This window comes from Malania oleifera, chromosome 5 (assembly GCF_029873635.1).
Source record: "Malania oleifera isolate guangnan ecotype guangnan chromosome 5, ASM2987363v1, whole genome shotgun sequence".
Lineage (NCBI taxonomy): Eukaryota > Viridiplantae > Streptophyta > Magnoliopsida > Santalales > Ximeniaceae > Malania > Malania oleifera.
Window position 1 is genome coordinate 110,701,444 of NC_080421.1, and position 16,788 is coordinate 110,718,231.

The 16,788-nt window shown below is 34.7% G+C and overlaps 1 protein-coding gene across 1 annotated transcript; it reads left to right on the forward strand.

Annotated features, from left to right (window-relative positions):
* Positions 1-11,930: 11,930 nt before the first annotated feature.
* Positions 11,931-16,190, forward strand: LOC131154833 (uncharacterized). The gene is made up of 8 exons (XM_058107609.1): positions 11,931-12,481; positions 14,408-14,441; positions 14,621-14,845; positions 14,934-15,023; positions 15,266-15,331; positions 15,501-15,592; positions 15,743-15,790; positions 15,880-16,190. Exons 1-8 carry the CDS (start codon positions 12,114-12,116, stop codon positions 15,992-15,994), a joined length of 1,038 nt encoding a protein of 345 aa, XP_057963592.1. The 5' UTR covers positions 11,931-12,113; the 3' UTR covers positions 15,995-16,190.
* The last annotated feature ends 598 nt before the right edge of the window (positions 16,191-16,788 follow it).

Genomic DNA, 16,788 nt, shown 5'->3' on the forward strand with positions numbered 1-16,788 from the left:
TCTATAAACAATAAATTTGGACAATGGTAGATGTAGAATTTTTAATCGAGATAATAATTCACATCAAGATTTAAAATTTTCAACAAAATCATAATTCAAATTTTTAGAATTCTATATTTGAAATTTAATGATCAAGGTGATTTATAAGACTTAAGTGTTGTATTTAGGAGCATAGATTTTGAACTTTGAATTTTATTTAGGATGAATTTTATCAAATTTTAAGATAATTTTATATTACGTCTTATTCAAATTTAATACAATTCTAAATCAAGGGTTCCACAAATGGCAACTTTTTCCACAAAGTAATTACTGAGAAGCTGTTTGGTTGCTGGGAAAGTTCATTTGGATCCCTGGGAAAAAGACTGACGGAGAATTCTAGGATTTTAGATGAATTTTGATAAATTTTAATATAATTTTATATTACAACTTATTCAAATTCAATATAATTCTAAATCAAAGAACTCCCCAAACATATGGTTGCTTTTTCCACAAAGTAATAACTAACAAGCTGTTTGGTTGCCGGGAAATTTGGTTTTCTTCCTATATAATTTTCTCATTCTTCTTGTGCTTTATGGATGGCTAGTTTCAATTTCACTAGGCCTCTTGAGTGAGTTTTTGGAACATTATAGAAGGCCCATCAAATAGCATAATGGGCCTGGGAAGCCAACACAAAGCTTTTTTGAAAAAAAAAAAAATTGTTGGGCTTCTCTAGCCTGATAGTGGGAAAGCCCAAAAAATTTTACGAAGTGGCCCGGCCCACATAGCTGTTGCCAAACTAGAAAAACCGGAAAAATTACCACCTAATAAAAATGTATTTGTGGCCAAGTAAGCCTACCCTTTTTCTAAGTTTCAAGTTCATAGATCAATAAAAAAAATTCATCAAAATCTGCAAGTAGACCATAATTCAGTGGTTATGGTGACTTAAATTTTTAGATCACCAAAAAAACATGAATGCTAGGTTTGGGAGTATGAATTTCGGATCTAGAAAAATTTGAATTCAAAACATATACTAACAAAAAGTAAACCAAAAACAAATAAACAAATAAACAAGAAGAAGAAAAAACCCAATTACATTCTCATATCATATAACAATAATAAAAATAAAATACACAAAAAAAAAAAAAAAAAGAACTGACATGTAGTCAGTTTCATGTTTATTTTGATGAAATCGAGATTTTTATTATTTGACTAGTGTCCTTTCATCAATTTGCCAAGAACAGGGATCGCCCTCTCATTATTGTTTGCATCAGTTTGTCTTTCTTCGCTGCTAAGCAGAAATCCTTCCAGTTAAAATACTTCAGAAGAAGAGAGCCATCGACCATCGAAACAAAAAACTTCAATGTTGCACTGAAACTCATTGTCTCTCTTTCACACAAAAAAAATGAATTTGATGAGATCAATTTTTTCTCTTTCACACAAATAAAATGAATTAGATAAATGAGTTTATATAGACTTGGAGTGGTTGTAATATTTAAAATTTGTATTAATTCTTTTCTATAACTAGGTATTTCCTTATTTTTTTTCACTTTGTCTATTTCACAAATCTTTCCATTTTAGTCTCTTAGATAGTTGTAGTGGCAAAAACTTTAGTGCAATATATTTTTCTCACACGAAAGAAGATTCACATCAAAATACTTACTAAATTTACCTAAGTCTTGTAAAGGTATCAAAATTATTAATTTTTAATTAAAATTCTTAAATAGTAAGTATTTGTCAATGGTAAATAATATTTGAATTTCGGAACGCTGATACTTATTAATGAGACAAATAAAACATTTAATAACATCATTTGCAATATGTTAAATAGAAGCAAGAAAGTATTAAGTATATCTAGATATTTTTAAATGATAAAAATTTTGAAATGTATGATTTGACAATACATTTTTTATTTCTTTTTAGATAAATTTTTGGGTAATTAACTTATTGGTTAATGATTAGAAGAATTTTTTGTACACATTCCTTTTCTTTTTTTTGGATAAAAATGGTACACACTTAGTTTCTCTTAGTCTTATTCTTAGTTACTATATTGGTGTATTTTTCCTCTTATTATATCACAAACTTTACTTTGAAAAAATCAAAAAATTAAAAGAATTAATGTTTACAATAATAATTTAAAAAACCACTTAAGTACTTAACAAGATATCCATTTAAGTAATTTTTTCAATAATTACTTGTTGATGTTCCTAACCTAATTAAGCCACAATCCAATTACAAATGGGCAAAAATAAAATGACCCATGCCCCATTAAACATATGACCCATTTCGGGACGTCCAATTACCATATGAAACATTCGCTATCAACTTTATTTTTAATCCAAATTCTAAGTTGATCCATTCACACTAATGCAACATTTATCATGTGTTTAAATTTGTACAATGGAATAGGGTAAAAAAAATGTTAAATAAAAGTTTAAATGGAATACATGAAAAAATCAAATGAAAAATTAGATCCATTGTATTTGATTTCTTTCCATTCTTGTATATTAAGTGAATAATTTAGTTTGCAATATATTTATTTCATCTGAAAAAAATAAGATAAAATGAGAGTCGATGAAAACATTTAAGAAATTAAATAATAATTAAAATAACTAAAAATGCAAAAAACTATGTTATTCTACTTTAAAACATGGAATAGAATTAGAAGAAAAAGCAAGAAAAGGCTAGGAGAGGAAAATAATAAGAAATTTATTTTTACTGTATTTTCTCTTTTCATACAATGCTATTAATAACAAATGTTGTTTTATTATGAATAAAAATTAAAAAATATATATATGTTAATAATGTGTAAAATATATTTTTTTTCATTAATTGATTTTTTTTTTGTTTCTTTTTCACTTTCCTTCATAATTAACCTTCATATTTTCTTTGGCTCTAGGATTTTCTTTGAGGAAAGAAAAGAAAAAAAAATAAGAACGAAATTCATTCTCCATTCATTTATTTCTCTATATACCAAAAATAAAATTACCTTAATATTAAAAATAAAGAAAATTAAAAAGTAGAAATTCAAAATCATGGATTTACTATATATTTATTTTCTTTCTCACTTTTCATCATAAATAAACATGAAAAAGTAATCATATATTTCTTTTCTTTCTTTAAATTTTTCTAATTTTCAAATGAGTCCTTGGTCGAGCTCTATTTTTGGATCAAGATAGAAAACATGAGAAGAAACGTATTTTCCATTAAATTTCTTCCACATAAAATATTATTAAGAACAAAATCTATTCTAACATAATTAAAAGTTTAAAAAATAATGAAAATGAAATTAAAATTTTGTTCAACAATTATTTTCTTTTTTTATTTATTGTGTTCTTGAAGTTGTATTTGTATATTGTTGAGTATGCATATCCTTACCTAAAAATTTTCTTTTCCAATCTTCAACTAGATCATAAGAAGTATTGAACCTTGAGCTTCCACAGGGGAGGTCAAGCAATGCAAAGTGCCTAAGGCATGATCCATTTTAAATAGTACTTAGAGTAAATGGTTTACTTCTCCATTATCTACTTTGGCAGGGCCGGCTCTTCACAATATGGGGTCCTAAACGAATGATTTAATTAAGGACTCTTAATATTTTGTTTAATTTTTATTTTTATTTAAAACTAATTTTTCTAACTTTTTGAGATGTAAAATCACTAATTATGGGAATAGAGCATAATAAATAATGTTACTATTATTTAATTAAAAAAAATTTTAGGACCCAAAAACTATATTATTATATTAAGAAAAAATTTAGAGGCCCTAGGCGGGCGCCTCAATTGCCTAAAGGCAAAGCTGCCCAGCACTTTGGCAATAACAGTTGCTTTAAGCACTTACACTAAAAATAAATACCAATAATATATATTATCAATAATAACAACATTAAACTTAGAATGAACATTATTCCACTACCCTCCTCCTCACTAACCTATACTCTAAATTAGTGTCTTCCTTGACCTATAAGTAGAGAAAGAGACACTCTACACTATATACTAGGAAAGCCACTCGAGTAGTAAGAAACGTGGGAGTAGAAAATTAGAGAACTGAGAAAGAACCCTTGTGAGTATTACAAGTCCATGTGATTTGAGAGTGAGAATAGAAAAAAAAAAAAACACTATAGACTAGGAAAGCCACTTGAGTAGTAAGAAAAGAGGGATTGGAAAATTAGAGAATTGAGAAAGAACCCTTGTGAGCATTACAAGTACATGTGAGTTGAGAGTGAGAATAGAAAGAAAAGAGGTAGGGAAAAGGATTCATATAGGAAGGATATGAAGAGCCCATAAGAAGATAGAAAATATTAAGATTGTTACCAATACTCACCCAAATTGTAAAAAAATAACAAGAGGTAACTATAATCTAGCCAAGCCAGTTCAAGTGGTAAGAGCGAACTTATGACTTTGGAGACCCTAATGTCACGGGTTTGATTCTCTCTTGAGACATTACGCCGGTGAATTTCTAGGGGTGCGTCAATGGGCGGACGACAAATATTTCACCCTTGGGCTTTATGCCGCATCATAGTGTCCAATGTGGCGTGATAGTGGCCGAAGTCATCTGGTCATTCAAAAAAACAAGAGGTAACTATATTGTTGATTCTCGTTCAACTTGAACACGCACATCGAAAGCACACAATCAATCACGAAATAATCAACAACCACTAATGCAATCACTCAATGATGATCAATCACGAAATAATCAACAACCACTAATGCAATCACTCAATGATGAAATATACTTAAGAAGCAATCAAACAATAATAAGAAGAATCAAAGACACAACTAGAACACACAAGATTTACATGGTTCGGCAATAGCATACGTCCACGGGAGCAGCACTTTGGTTTTCACAATTTCAAAGCTATAACTTTTTGGGTTAAAAATATTGTTTATATAACAATCATATGTGTAAAGAAGAGTTCTAGTAAACCTAAACAATTTATGTAGCAATCTCTTGGAGAAAAATCCTCCAGATGAGCCCAATCTACAACCGTCGACGGTTTGATGCTGAGAAAATCACCTTGTAGCTACTTCTTGAAATCGTCGACAGTTACACACCAAAATGTCGACAGTTTGCCCTCTATGGCTACACCTTGCTTCTCTCCCTTTGTCCCTCGTGTCACGTAAATTTCTCTGGTACATGTGATCCGCTTTGAATATGAGTGTTGGAATTGGTGTGATCCCAAGAGGAGGGTGAATTGGGTTTTAAAATATTTTTTGCTAAGTTAAACAATTACGCCAATTCACCACAGTTCATATCCTATTCAATATTGAAAACGTGTACGTACAATGATTAAGTTATCAATGTGTGCATACATACGTATGTGCAGCATATCTCATTTAAACTAGTTTTGTGTGCATGCAAAATGGTTATAACAAAACATGTACAAACATACGTATATTGAAATTTAAGTGCAGGAATTTAAATAAGATAGAGTGAGAATGACACACAGATTTGTTAATGAAGTTCAGCCAATACTGCCTACGTCCCCGCCTTGAGCATACCTCTCAAGGATTCCACTAAACCCGCTCACTTAACCAGGCGAAGCAGAAGTTGTTTATATCCTCTCCTTATGAGGTATAAAAACCTCAGCTCAATTATTATGCTGAGCCGAACTAGTCTCACTTACAAGGCTGAGACTCCCCAATTCAATTGACGGGTTGAACCCAACCAGTACATAAAAAATTTTTTTGTATATGCAAATACTTCTGAAAATACAAGTTGAGATGTATACGTTTAAACTCAAATAAATACACTCTAATATGATATGCAATAATGCTTAGTAAGGTAAAGGTGCTTAACTATATTTAAACCCAAATAAAAAATTTTCTCTAAAAAGATATTTCAATAATAATATAGGAGAACCTAGGGTTTTGCTCTTTCAATAATTTTTGCACAAATAATATAAATGAATATATATATATATATATATATATATATATATATATATATATATATATATAAGAAATATGTTCTCCAACAAAGATTTTTGCAAATAAGAGTGTTTGGAGAATCTGGAGTTTATGTTCAAGCAAGTATTTGTGCAATAAATAATTTTCTCTTAAAAAATATTTATCAAAGAAATAATCCTAGAGAAAACCAAACTATATTCTCAAAAATAATTTTCAAAAATAACTAGTATATGAGGGTATAACATGGGAATACAAAAATAAATGCCCCAAATAAATATATTCTCTTTATAAAATGATTTTGAAATGAATGGATGAAAAGAGAGTTAGAGAATTTAGTTTGAAAAATTTTGCCCCAAAGAAGAAATTTTTACAATAAAAATGAGTTGGGGGAACTTTGATTAACAAAGGATTAGAGAGAAATTTAGAGTTAATCAAAATTCCGAATATGGAGTTATGAGGGGGTATTTATAGATTTTTTGAAAATTTTGATTGTTGGGGACACTCTCGGTACTTTGGAAAAGATTAATTAAATTTTAATGACAATTTAACACTTTTAAAATATTCCAACCCGAGAACACTAGTCGACCACTTTTGTGGTTCGGTCGACCAGACTTAAGGCGATTTCCAAACCCGCACGGTTTGGTCGATCGGGTCAATTTGAACTACGAGGTTCAGTCGACTAGACGGTTAGCAATTCCCACATGTGGATTCGATCGACCAAGGCGTTGCCCGTATAAATTTGGTCGGTCGATCGGGAGGTCAACTTGTTGATCGGAGGACGTTTGATCGACCAGGTCTGACTATATATATATCTAGTCGATCGACTGAGAGGTCAACAACCTATTGACTTGGTGGGAGTTCGGTCAACCGAGGAACTCAGTATAACTGAGTTCGGTCGACCGACGAACTCAGTATAACTGAGTTTGGTCGACCGAACATGCCAATTTGGGCATTTTTAGTCCTTTTTCTTTTATAAAATTTACCCTATTCATATGATGATTAATGTTAAGCCTATAAGGCATATTTTTATGAAATATTCAGGGACCTAAGGTCAGTCTAAGGCCTTTGAGAAATAACCCTAGAAATCCGTCATCGGTCGACCGACCTAAGGTCATTCGGTTCCCTATGGTCAAATTACGACCATCTGAGTATATAATCCATATCATGCCGATGCATGCATTATTATAGACCAGAGATATGAAAATAAATGCAATACAAATAAAACACAAATGTCTTCTTCTTTTTTCTTTGCTCTTTAACTTTATGGAATACGCCAAATATAAGCTTTGAGTCCTGTCATGGCTTCCATGTCCTCTTAATCTTATGCGTGACCTGAATTATACATGTTCATGCACTTAAAAGAACACATAAGAACTGCTTGTGTCTGTCAGCATCAAAACAGAGATCGGACTCAAAAAGCTAACAATGAGCCACATCCCCAACAATCTCCACCATTGTGAATATTCACCACTTTGGAAATCTGAAAGCATAATTGCTGCTCCACCTGGGCCTGTAAATCGGGATCCGTCTCCCCTTCAACACTTGGGGAGGTAAACCAAGTCCAAGCCACGCTTGAACTTGGCTGTGGTAACAGGAACTCCACCTAACTGAACATCCAGCTCCTTGAACGATGCTTCGAACCACAATACTACCTTGGCAGCCTCAACCTTTGCCAAGAACTCCACTTCAGTTGTAACCAACACACCCTGAGACTATACCTAGGACTTCTAATAATTAGGTCTTCCCACAACATACCCCATTGTAGGCCTCATGTTTTCCAAGCCCCTTGTGTAGTCTCCATCTACGAACCTCACAACTGATGAGGATCAACATGCCTTACCCATTTCCTTTGCAGCTATGGTCACATGTGAACGACCTTCTGATGTTCACTTCTTTGCTGATATGATGACACGTGGACAACCTCCAGATGTCCACTATCATAAAATCCATTTTGTAGGTACACATGGATTATTTGAAGACTTATGATGGAAGAATTTATTATTATTTTGCTTGGATATGATGCAGCTATTGTATGTTATTTTGCTTGAAGACCCAAGTGAAGTGTTGAAGCAAGTTTCACTTCAAGACCCATGTGGGCCCCACACGAATTTGGGCCTCCCTTATGGCACATGCTTAAGTTCCATATTTAATTTGTAATATTGTAAGATAATTAAGCTTGCATGTGTGTGCTTAGTAAGTTGTGAGTGTATTTAATATGTTAGTAGTTAGTGACTATTAATTAATTATCTATGTCTCTCATGCTTGTGTGGGAAGTATAAGTTAGGCTTGTTAATGCTTTGTTCCCCCCATGTTAGCTATATATATCCCTTCATTATAAGAACTCAAAGTTTTGCTAAGTTTGAATATTGAATAAAATTTCATTATTGAGCTTGAAAGCTTGTCCAATCTATCGATTATGTAGTGTGAGGTTACGATGTTCTCTCCGGAGATCAAGTGGTGAGAGACCACTATCTATCCAGTTATTCCATCTCCAGCTCCTCCCTCTCACCTACACAGTCATCATCCTTGCTCTTCATTGCTGCGTTTATTTTGGTGACTCAAAGCTTGTACGAGGGACTTACGGCATGGTCTAACTCGTGTTGAACTACATCAAGTCATCCAACAAAAATCTTTTGGTAAATTCAGCCCTTACTTGAATCCTTGCTGTATTTTGTGAACCATTGCTAGTAGCCTAAAATTTCATAGTTGAATAAACCATTTGAATCTATAGATTTTAATATTGATACTTGCTAACTAAAATCAATTGTATGAATGCTAGCTTGGTAGCTTAGAACTTGAAATCTTGATTTGAAAGTAACATCTTTTGCATAAAACTAGAATCCTTGATCAATAAACACTTGGGACTTATTTCTGGATGAAATCATACACTGTTTAAAAATTCAACAATATATGAAATGAAGCATGAATTATGGTGTTTATGTTTAGTTAATTGAGTTTTTAATCCAAATTGTTTTGAGTGTTTGTGCTTGATTGAGGGTTGAACCGTAGGATTAGGTTGATCATTCGCATCCTACATCAACAATTGACAGAACCCTCTGTTGCTCACCAAAGTGCCCAACTGCACTGGCGTAGGAAACCTTTGACATGACCCGAACATCGCCGTCCGTCCTTGAATACTAAGTAGTAGACTGTTTACTTAGATTCTCCAACGGTGTACCAGTGACCAATTTAACATCAATTGTGCTAAACCTCACCAATACCTAATCACCAAAACCACCCTAAGATAACCACAATCTCCATGTAGTTTTGTCCACACAACCGCCCTAAGATAACACCAATCTTCTAGCAGCTACAAAGTCCCTTTGAGATAATCCTAATCTCCTTGTAACTTTACTCTTGAGAATCTAAAATCCAAGAACACTTTTGGCATCACCTAACACCTTCATGTTAACTTCCTTTCTCAATAGACTCTGCGACTAATTTACCTCAGTCAGAACCATTCTAACAATCAGCATGTCACTCACATAAAACAACAGAATAATTGCCCACTCGCAACCTATCTCCCTCTCTGGGAGCACCACCAACCCCCACGTTTGATTCTTATACAGTACCTACATATCCTCCACCATGGCACCTATCTACACATCACACCAAAGCCTAGATCCCACCTCACTTAAAACTTGCATGATTGGACCTCCAAAGTCTATCGCATAACCAGTCCAAGTCTTTCCTACAACTCTCCCATCTAGTGATTCCTTTAGTGATCGATTAACCGAGAAACACGCCATACTCACTGACTTCATCAAGAAGTCCCTTACAAGCCCTAAACACCATGCCCTGCTCACAAAACTTCTTGAATACTAGCGTACTCAACACTAATATCTTACCTAAGGAACTCTCTCCCGATATGGTACACCAATTCAGCCACAAGTTACACCTGGAAAACAACTTCAACCTGTGCCACATGAGATACCCCCAGACCTTTCGTGATAACCTCAAGAAATACCTATGTCCAACTCGTGATGCTGCCCTCTTTGGTCCTTAAACATCCATACCAATATAGTTAATAATGCCCACCATTTTGTGTGTGGTTGCATTACACAAAACAGTATTTCCTGACTCAAAACTCTCAATTGTAGCTCCACCTACAACTGTGTTACCCTACAGTGCATAAAGATTCCCTGCTATCCTATATCCCTTCATCACCATCAATATGCCATCACACACCATCATCGTCCCACCTTTGGACTTGTAGCTATACTCATCACAATCCAAAGCACCCAATGATATCACGTTCTTTTGTAGATCGGGTATGTGCCTTACCCCACATAACGTCCTTACTACACCGTCATACATCTTGATCATGATATTCTCCACTTCGATAAACTTACAAACCACACCGTTTCCTATCAGAATGGAACCAGGACTCACTAATCTGTAGGTGGTGAACTAGGCTTTGTTGGGCGTCATGTGAAAAAAACATCCCGAGATTATGATCCAACACCCTGTGAGGCATTTTGAACCTAATGAAACAGTAAACATCTCACCATCACTACTTCTCGAGTCCCCTTCTTCAACTACAGTGATAGATTTTGACGAACCCCTTTAAGCTTTTTCCATTCCATTCTCCCACTCCGGACATTCCAATTCTATGTACCCTAGTTTGACGCACTTAAAATAGTGAACATCCTTCTTCCTTCTAGACTAAGTTTTATTACCACTCAGTCCACTTTAGGACTTGTCTCTCCCACGATTTTGATTACCCTTCGCCACGAGCCTTTCACCATGTGAACCCTCATCACTGGCCTTCTTCCTTTAATGGAACCCAAACATTGCACTCGTGATATCCTCCAACTCTAGGGTTTCTTTTTCCCAAGTCAGCGTCGTAACTAGATTCTCATACGTACATAGGTGACGTAGGTAGGGAATTCAGCAACATTAATGCTTTGTCCTCCTTCTTGAACTTCACATCAACTCGCCCCATATCACTAAAGATATGATTAAATGTATTGATGTGCTAAATCAAGTCTGAACCCTCCGTCATCTTAAGCCAATAAAGCTTTTACTTAAGATACAACTTGTTCGTAATCCAATTGGACATGTACCAGCGCTCCAGTTTCACCCAAGCCGTTGCCAGCGAGTGCTCATCCATGACATGATGCAACACATCATCGGCCAAACATAACCTAATTGTGGAAACCGCCTTTACTTCAAGCTCCTTCCAACCTGCGTCGTTCATGTCGTCTGTCTTCTTTCCATACAAAGCCTTTGCCATCTCTTGCTACACTAGTAAAGCTTTCACCCTTTGTTGCTAAAACCCGAAATTACCAGTTCCATTAAACTTGTTCACATCGAACTTAATCGAAAAGACCCCAGCCATTGTTGAACCAATAGCTCTGATACCACTTGTTGATGTTCGTTTAACTTGAACAAACGCAGCGAAAGCACACAATCAATCAGGAAACAATCAACAACCACTAATGCAATCACTCAATGATAAAATATACTCAAGAAGCAATCAAACAATAATAAGAAGAATCAAAGACACAACTAGAACACACAAAATCTGATTTATGTGGTTCGGTAATAGCCTAAGTTCACAGAAGCAGCACTTTGGTTTTCACTATGATCAATTTCAAAGTTACAACTTTTAGGTTACAAATATTGTTTATATAACAATCCTATGTGTTCAGAAGAGTTCTAATAAACCTAAACAACTTCTATAGCTCTCTCGTAGGAAAATCCTCCAGATAAGCCCAATCTATAAGTCCCCGATTTGAAAATACAAAATCTGCGCCGACAGAAATCATCGATGGTTTGTTCTCCATGGTTGCACCTTACTTCTCTCCTTTTGTCTCTCGTATCATGTAATTTTCTCCTATACATGTGATCCACTTTAAATATGAGCCACATTCCCAACATTTATATAGTTAAAAAAGAAAAGAAAAGAAAAGAAAAACCCCACAATTAATAATTATAATTATCGGAAAAGAGCCAACTAGATGAAGTGTTGTACACTTTCTTTTTGTGTCAACAAATTGTCAAACATGACCAAACCATGTATGCCATCTCTTTCTCCCTTCCCTTATACCTTTTGCTTACCGTGACTCCCTACAGCTCCCAACCAGCCAGTCAAAACTACCATTCCCCCCTTCCATATTTTTCTTCCTGCAAATCAGAGTTTTCTAAATTAAAACTCCACCCTTCATCCATCCATCCTTCCGTCTCTCTCCTCCACCACGTATTCACCGACATCGGCGGCACCCACACATGGCTCTGCTGATCTACTGGTACGACTTCATATGCTTCGGCATCGTGGCCGCCGCGCTGGGCGGCGCCCTGTGGGTGATATGGCTGAACGAGGGCGGCGGCAGGAGGTGCGGGGATGGAACCCAGTACGAGAGCCTCCTCATTGCCGAGACTGGCGGTGGTGGCAGCGGCGGTTGTGAAAATGGGTACGTGGGCGCGGCGACGAAGACGGGGCACGTGGACTCGTCGCGGCTGTGGATGCCTTGCTGGCGGGGGATGCACCCGGGGTGGCTGCTGCTGCTGCGGGCGGCGGCGGCGGGGGTCATGGCCGGATTCCTGGCTTGGGACGTCCATGACTGGGATGCTTACATCTTCGTTTACTACACTGAGTAAGTTTAATTGTTCTTCTTACTTAGAATGCAACTATTTAAAAATTTATTTCTATATATGTACAAGCAGAGACTCGAACATATGCATATATAGATCTAGTGTTATGTAAGACATATAATTTTACAAACAAAGTATAAATAAAATTATTAAATAACAAGGCGTACTTCATACTAAAACCTAAAGCCCACCTTTTTTTATAAATGGTGTAAATAGAAATTCCTTCACCACCAATAAGAACATGCATAAACTTAAAAAAATAATCGCATTTATAAAATGTAAAATGTAACTAAGTGGTCTAATTAACTTAATAATTTCTCATCAAACATATGGTAAAATTCCTTGAATGGAATTAATGCGTCAAAATATATTTTAAAATTTTTATTGAATATGATATGATTCTGCAAATGAGGTTTACGTTCATTCCAATATATAAGTTAATAAGTTAAGTTTTTTTTTTTTTTTTAAAGAAAAGAGGGCGACACCTCCATTTATTTATTAATATACCCTCACTTTTAACAGAAGAATACTGTGGTTGCAAGATAAAATAAAAACGAAATTACAATGCTATCAAATCGCATAATCTAAAATTTTATGTCATTGAGAGAGAAATCAATGGCAGGTTCTATCGGGATATCTCTTTACATGCAAAATTATAGCTTAAAAAAAATACAAATTCGTTCAACCTATGTAGGCTTCGAGCTAATAAAAGGCTAGCTCTAGTTTGGAATATTTTAAAAATTAGTACTTTTTCAATAAAGTACTTATTGTAAGTACTTGTGTCAATAAGTAGTATTTGGTTTACTTAAATAATAACTTATTTTAAAAAATACTTTTGCAAACTACAGAAAAATAAGTGCTTTTTTTTAAGTATTTTTTTTAGAAAAAAAATAAATACTTATCTAAAAAGGTACTTATAAGAACTAATCTCGTACTACTTTTAGATAAGTGCTTTTTTCAAATAAGTACTTTTTCTAGAAAAGTTTTTATATAAGTGGCTCCAAATGACCCTTCAACCATGATTTACAAGCTGGTTTGCTCACTTTGATGATCATCACTTGTATGCAGAAGATGAGGTAGAGATTGATATCGTGTGGCCTAGGCAACTTAGCTAGGTTGCACTACTGAGATGCTTTATTTGTACAAAACAAATGTCCTCTTGAAAGAATTAAGCCTATGGCATCCAATATAGTTTTGGGGGTTTGAATTTGAAGCAATGTTATTTTATTTGTGCTTTACTAATTATATTAGCCATGTAGTATTAAGAGATTATATTGTGAAGGAGGGATGCAATCACATTAAAGGATCAAGGCCTAATACTTCATTGGGCCTGCTAGAATCAAGAATGACTTGGATTGTGAGAAAACATTGATGTCCCAACTAAGAGCAGAAGCTAACATGGATTATGATCTAACTATGAGGCCTTGAAACTCTTGAGACCCTAAAGCGATGCAATTGTACAAAACAAAGAAGAAAGCAAGGCAATTGAGCAAGTGAGCGAAATGGTAAACAGAGTTTTACCAATAGAGGTCACTTCTGTTGTATCCCTAGATAGAAACATGGCCTCTACTCCAAAAGCATTTGTAGTAATTTACATTGGTAGATTGTTTTTACATTTGCAAATTGCAGCAGAATTTCTTCGTAATTTACAACTTAATTAATATAAGAAACCCAATAGATGACCCAGCAAAGTAATGCACAGGGAGAACCCAATTGAAGGCCATTTCTGTATCTTGTGGATGTTTTATCTGTTGGCCACTTCCCCTTTTTTCTTTTGGATCTATATTTACACTAACTCTTCTTCTGTATCCCGTTTGAAAAAATGGAATCATCGAAGGCTCAAGGCTCTCCTAGTTAAATGGTCAGGGTTTGAGTCTTGGGGGTTACAGTTTTCCTTTTGAGATAATACATATTCTCTTCATGTGCAGGTGGACTTTTTCATTAGTCATGGTCTATTTTGTGGTATGTCAAGCTGCTCTAAACCCTATTCACACCCTTTGTTTAATTTTCCCTTCACTTTAGATCAGCGAGGACTTAGACTCATAGCTTTTTCAATGGTGCGGGCAAGAAAACCCTCTATGCATATGCAATACACAAAACTCATAAGAATTGGGTTTCACGTGTACCGTTTCTACATGTAGATTGCGACCATCATATCTGCTTATGGGTGTTGGGAATACTCAAACAGGCCCTCTGATTCACAAAATGAGGAGAGGGCTACGGAAGACAGTACTATATCGACAAACTCTCTAGTGTTTAAGGCAAAAGGTTGTGGGAATAACATCAAGTTGCAAAGCCACCAGGACGAAGAGGAGCTTCAGCGAAGAGCAGGGTTTTTGGGATACCTCATGCAAATTCTATATCAGGTTAATTTCTTACTCTAACAAGAATTTAAAACTTTCCTTGCCTGTTGTAAATACGTGGCTGAAGTTCATTTGTTGTTGGTCTTGACAGACTTGTGCAGGTGCTGTCATACTAACAGACATTGTGTTTTGGTGTGTCATAGTACCTTTTCTGTCAAATACTCATCTTGGCCTGAACATGGTGAGACCCTTTCTCCCTAAAAAAACTATCTTACTGTTTATTTTTAATGAAGGAATGAATTTAGTTTGCTACACTATAGTCTGCCCTTCACTACTTTCATTCAGGCTGGTGTGGTGAGTTTATTTTAAATACTGTTTGTCATTGGTAGAGCACTTTCCTTCCATGCCCCAGTCGGCTACCGAAGTTCAATTTACTTCTGTTTTCATTCTTATACTCATATGGTATTGATTTGTGTTTGGCAGCTGATGGGATGCATGCATACTCTGAATGCTTTTTTCCTTCTGCTTGAAACCAGCATCGACAGCCTTGTAAGCATCACACTGCTCAAAAGCTTAAAGTCTCTGTATAGTCATATACATATTGTTCATGTAACAAGCATGTGTCTGTTCTTGCATAGAGCTAGAAAATCTGCACTTCCTTTTTTTTTTTAACCACTTCTTTGGTTGAGCAGACCTAATTATCATGTCTAATTTTCAGCCGTTTAGTTGGTTTCGGCTCGCTTATTTTGTGATTTGGAGCTGTGCTTATGTTATTTTCCAATGGGTTATCCATGCTTGTGGTTTAACATGGTAAGCATATTCCTTATACACATCTTATTTTTATTTTTTTTAATTTTCTTGAGTACCAAACAAGAAAAAATAGATTCCATCATATTTTCCTTTTCTTCCATTTTCCAATTGAGTGGTATTGAGTGACTTATTTGGGGATTGTCTTCTTAGGTGGCCATATCCTTTTCTTGTGCTATCATCACCATGGGCACCTTTATGGTAATCAATAATTAGCCACCCTCTGGTTGTACTTGTTTCTTCACCTTGAATGGTATTGACAGTTATATATATATATGATCATGCTGCAGGTACTTTTGCTTGGCTGTGCTTCACATCCCCTGCTATGGAATTTATGCACTCATCACAAGAGCAAAAATTTCTTTTTTTTCTAGATTTTTTCCCCATGCATTTGTGAAGTACTAGCTTCTTCTGTTTGGAGGACAAGAAAAGAAAAGAAAACTATTATAAAAAGGAAATGGGTTTTGATGTTTGATGGTACGCTTTTGTAGACAAGGGGAGAAATTATATACCTAGACACATTCCCTCCCCAAACCTCATATCAACACCGACAATTTGGATTGGTGACCATAGTTTTACCACTAGAATGGGTCTTTCTTAATTTTTACCTTGTTTGGATGAAAAATTTTATTTGGGAAGAGCAAAGAAAAGAAACATCATTTTCTTTTATATTTTCCTTGTATATTGAATTCTATTAAAAATGAAAGTTTGTTTTTGTATGATTAAGAATCAAGAAAAATAAATATCAATGATATGTAAAATCAAAATCTTAGATCCAGGATTTTGTTTGGAGAAAAGAAAAAGAAAGGGAAATAGGAAGAAATTTATTTTTTCTTATATTTCTCTCTCTCTCTCTCTCTCTCTCTCTCTCTCTCTCTCTCTCTCTCTCGGGGATTCCAGCTACCATTGCGCTACTTTGGACACTATGGCACAGCACCATACCCGAGGGTGAAAGTCATCCACCCATTTAATTCTCTTTATATTAAATACTTTTAAAAATAAAATAAAAAATTCTAATATAATTTTAAAAATTAAGAAAAATCAAATATTAATTATATGCAATACCAAATTTTTATTTATTGATTTGGTGTTAATTTTTATTTTCCTTTTCATTTTTCTTAATAACTAAACATGAAAGTGATTTCTTTCATATTTTTCTTTCATTTTCTTAAAATTTTTCAAGTTTTAAATGGGCCATA

Coding starts and splice junctions, on each gene's coding strand:
- LOC131154833 (XM_058107609.1), top strand. CDS start 12,114: ATGGCTCTGCTGATCTACTGGTACGACTTCATATGCTTCGGCATCGTG. Junction 12,482..14,407: donor ATCTTCGTTTACTACACTGA/GTAAGTTTAATT, acceptor CTTCATGTGCAG/GTGGACTTTTTCATTAGTCA. Junction 15,593..15,742: donor CATGCTTGTGGTTTAACATG/GTAAGCATATTC, acceptor TTGTCTTCTTAG/GTGGCCATATCCTTTTCTTG.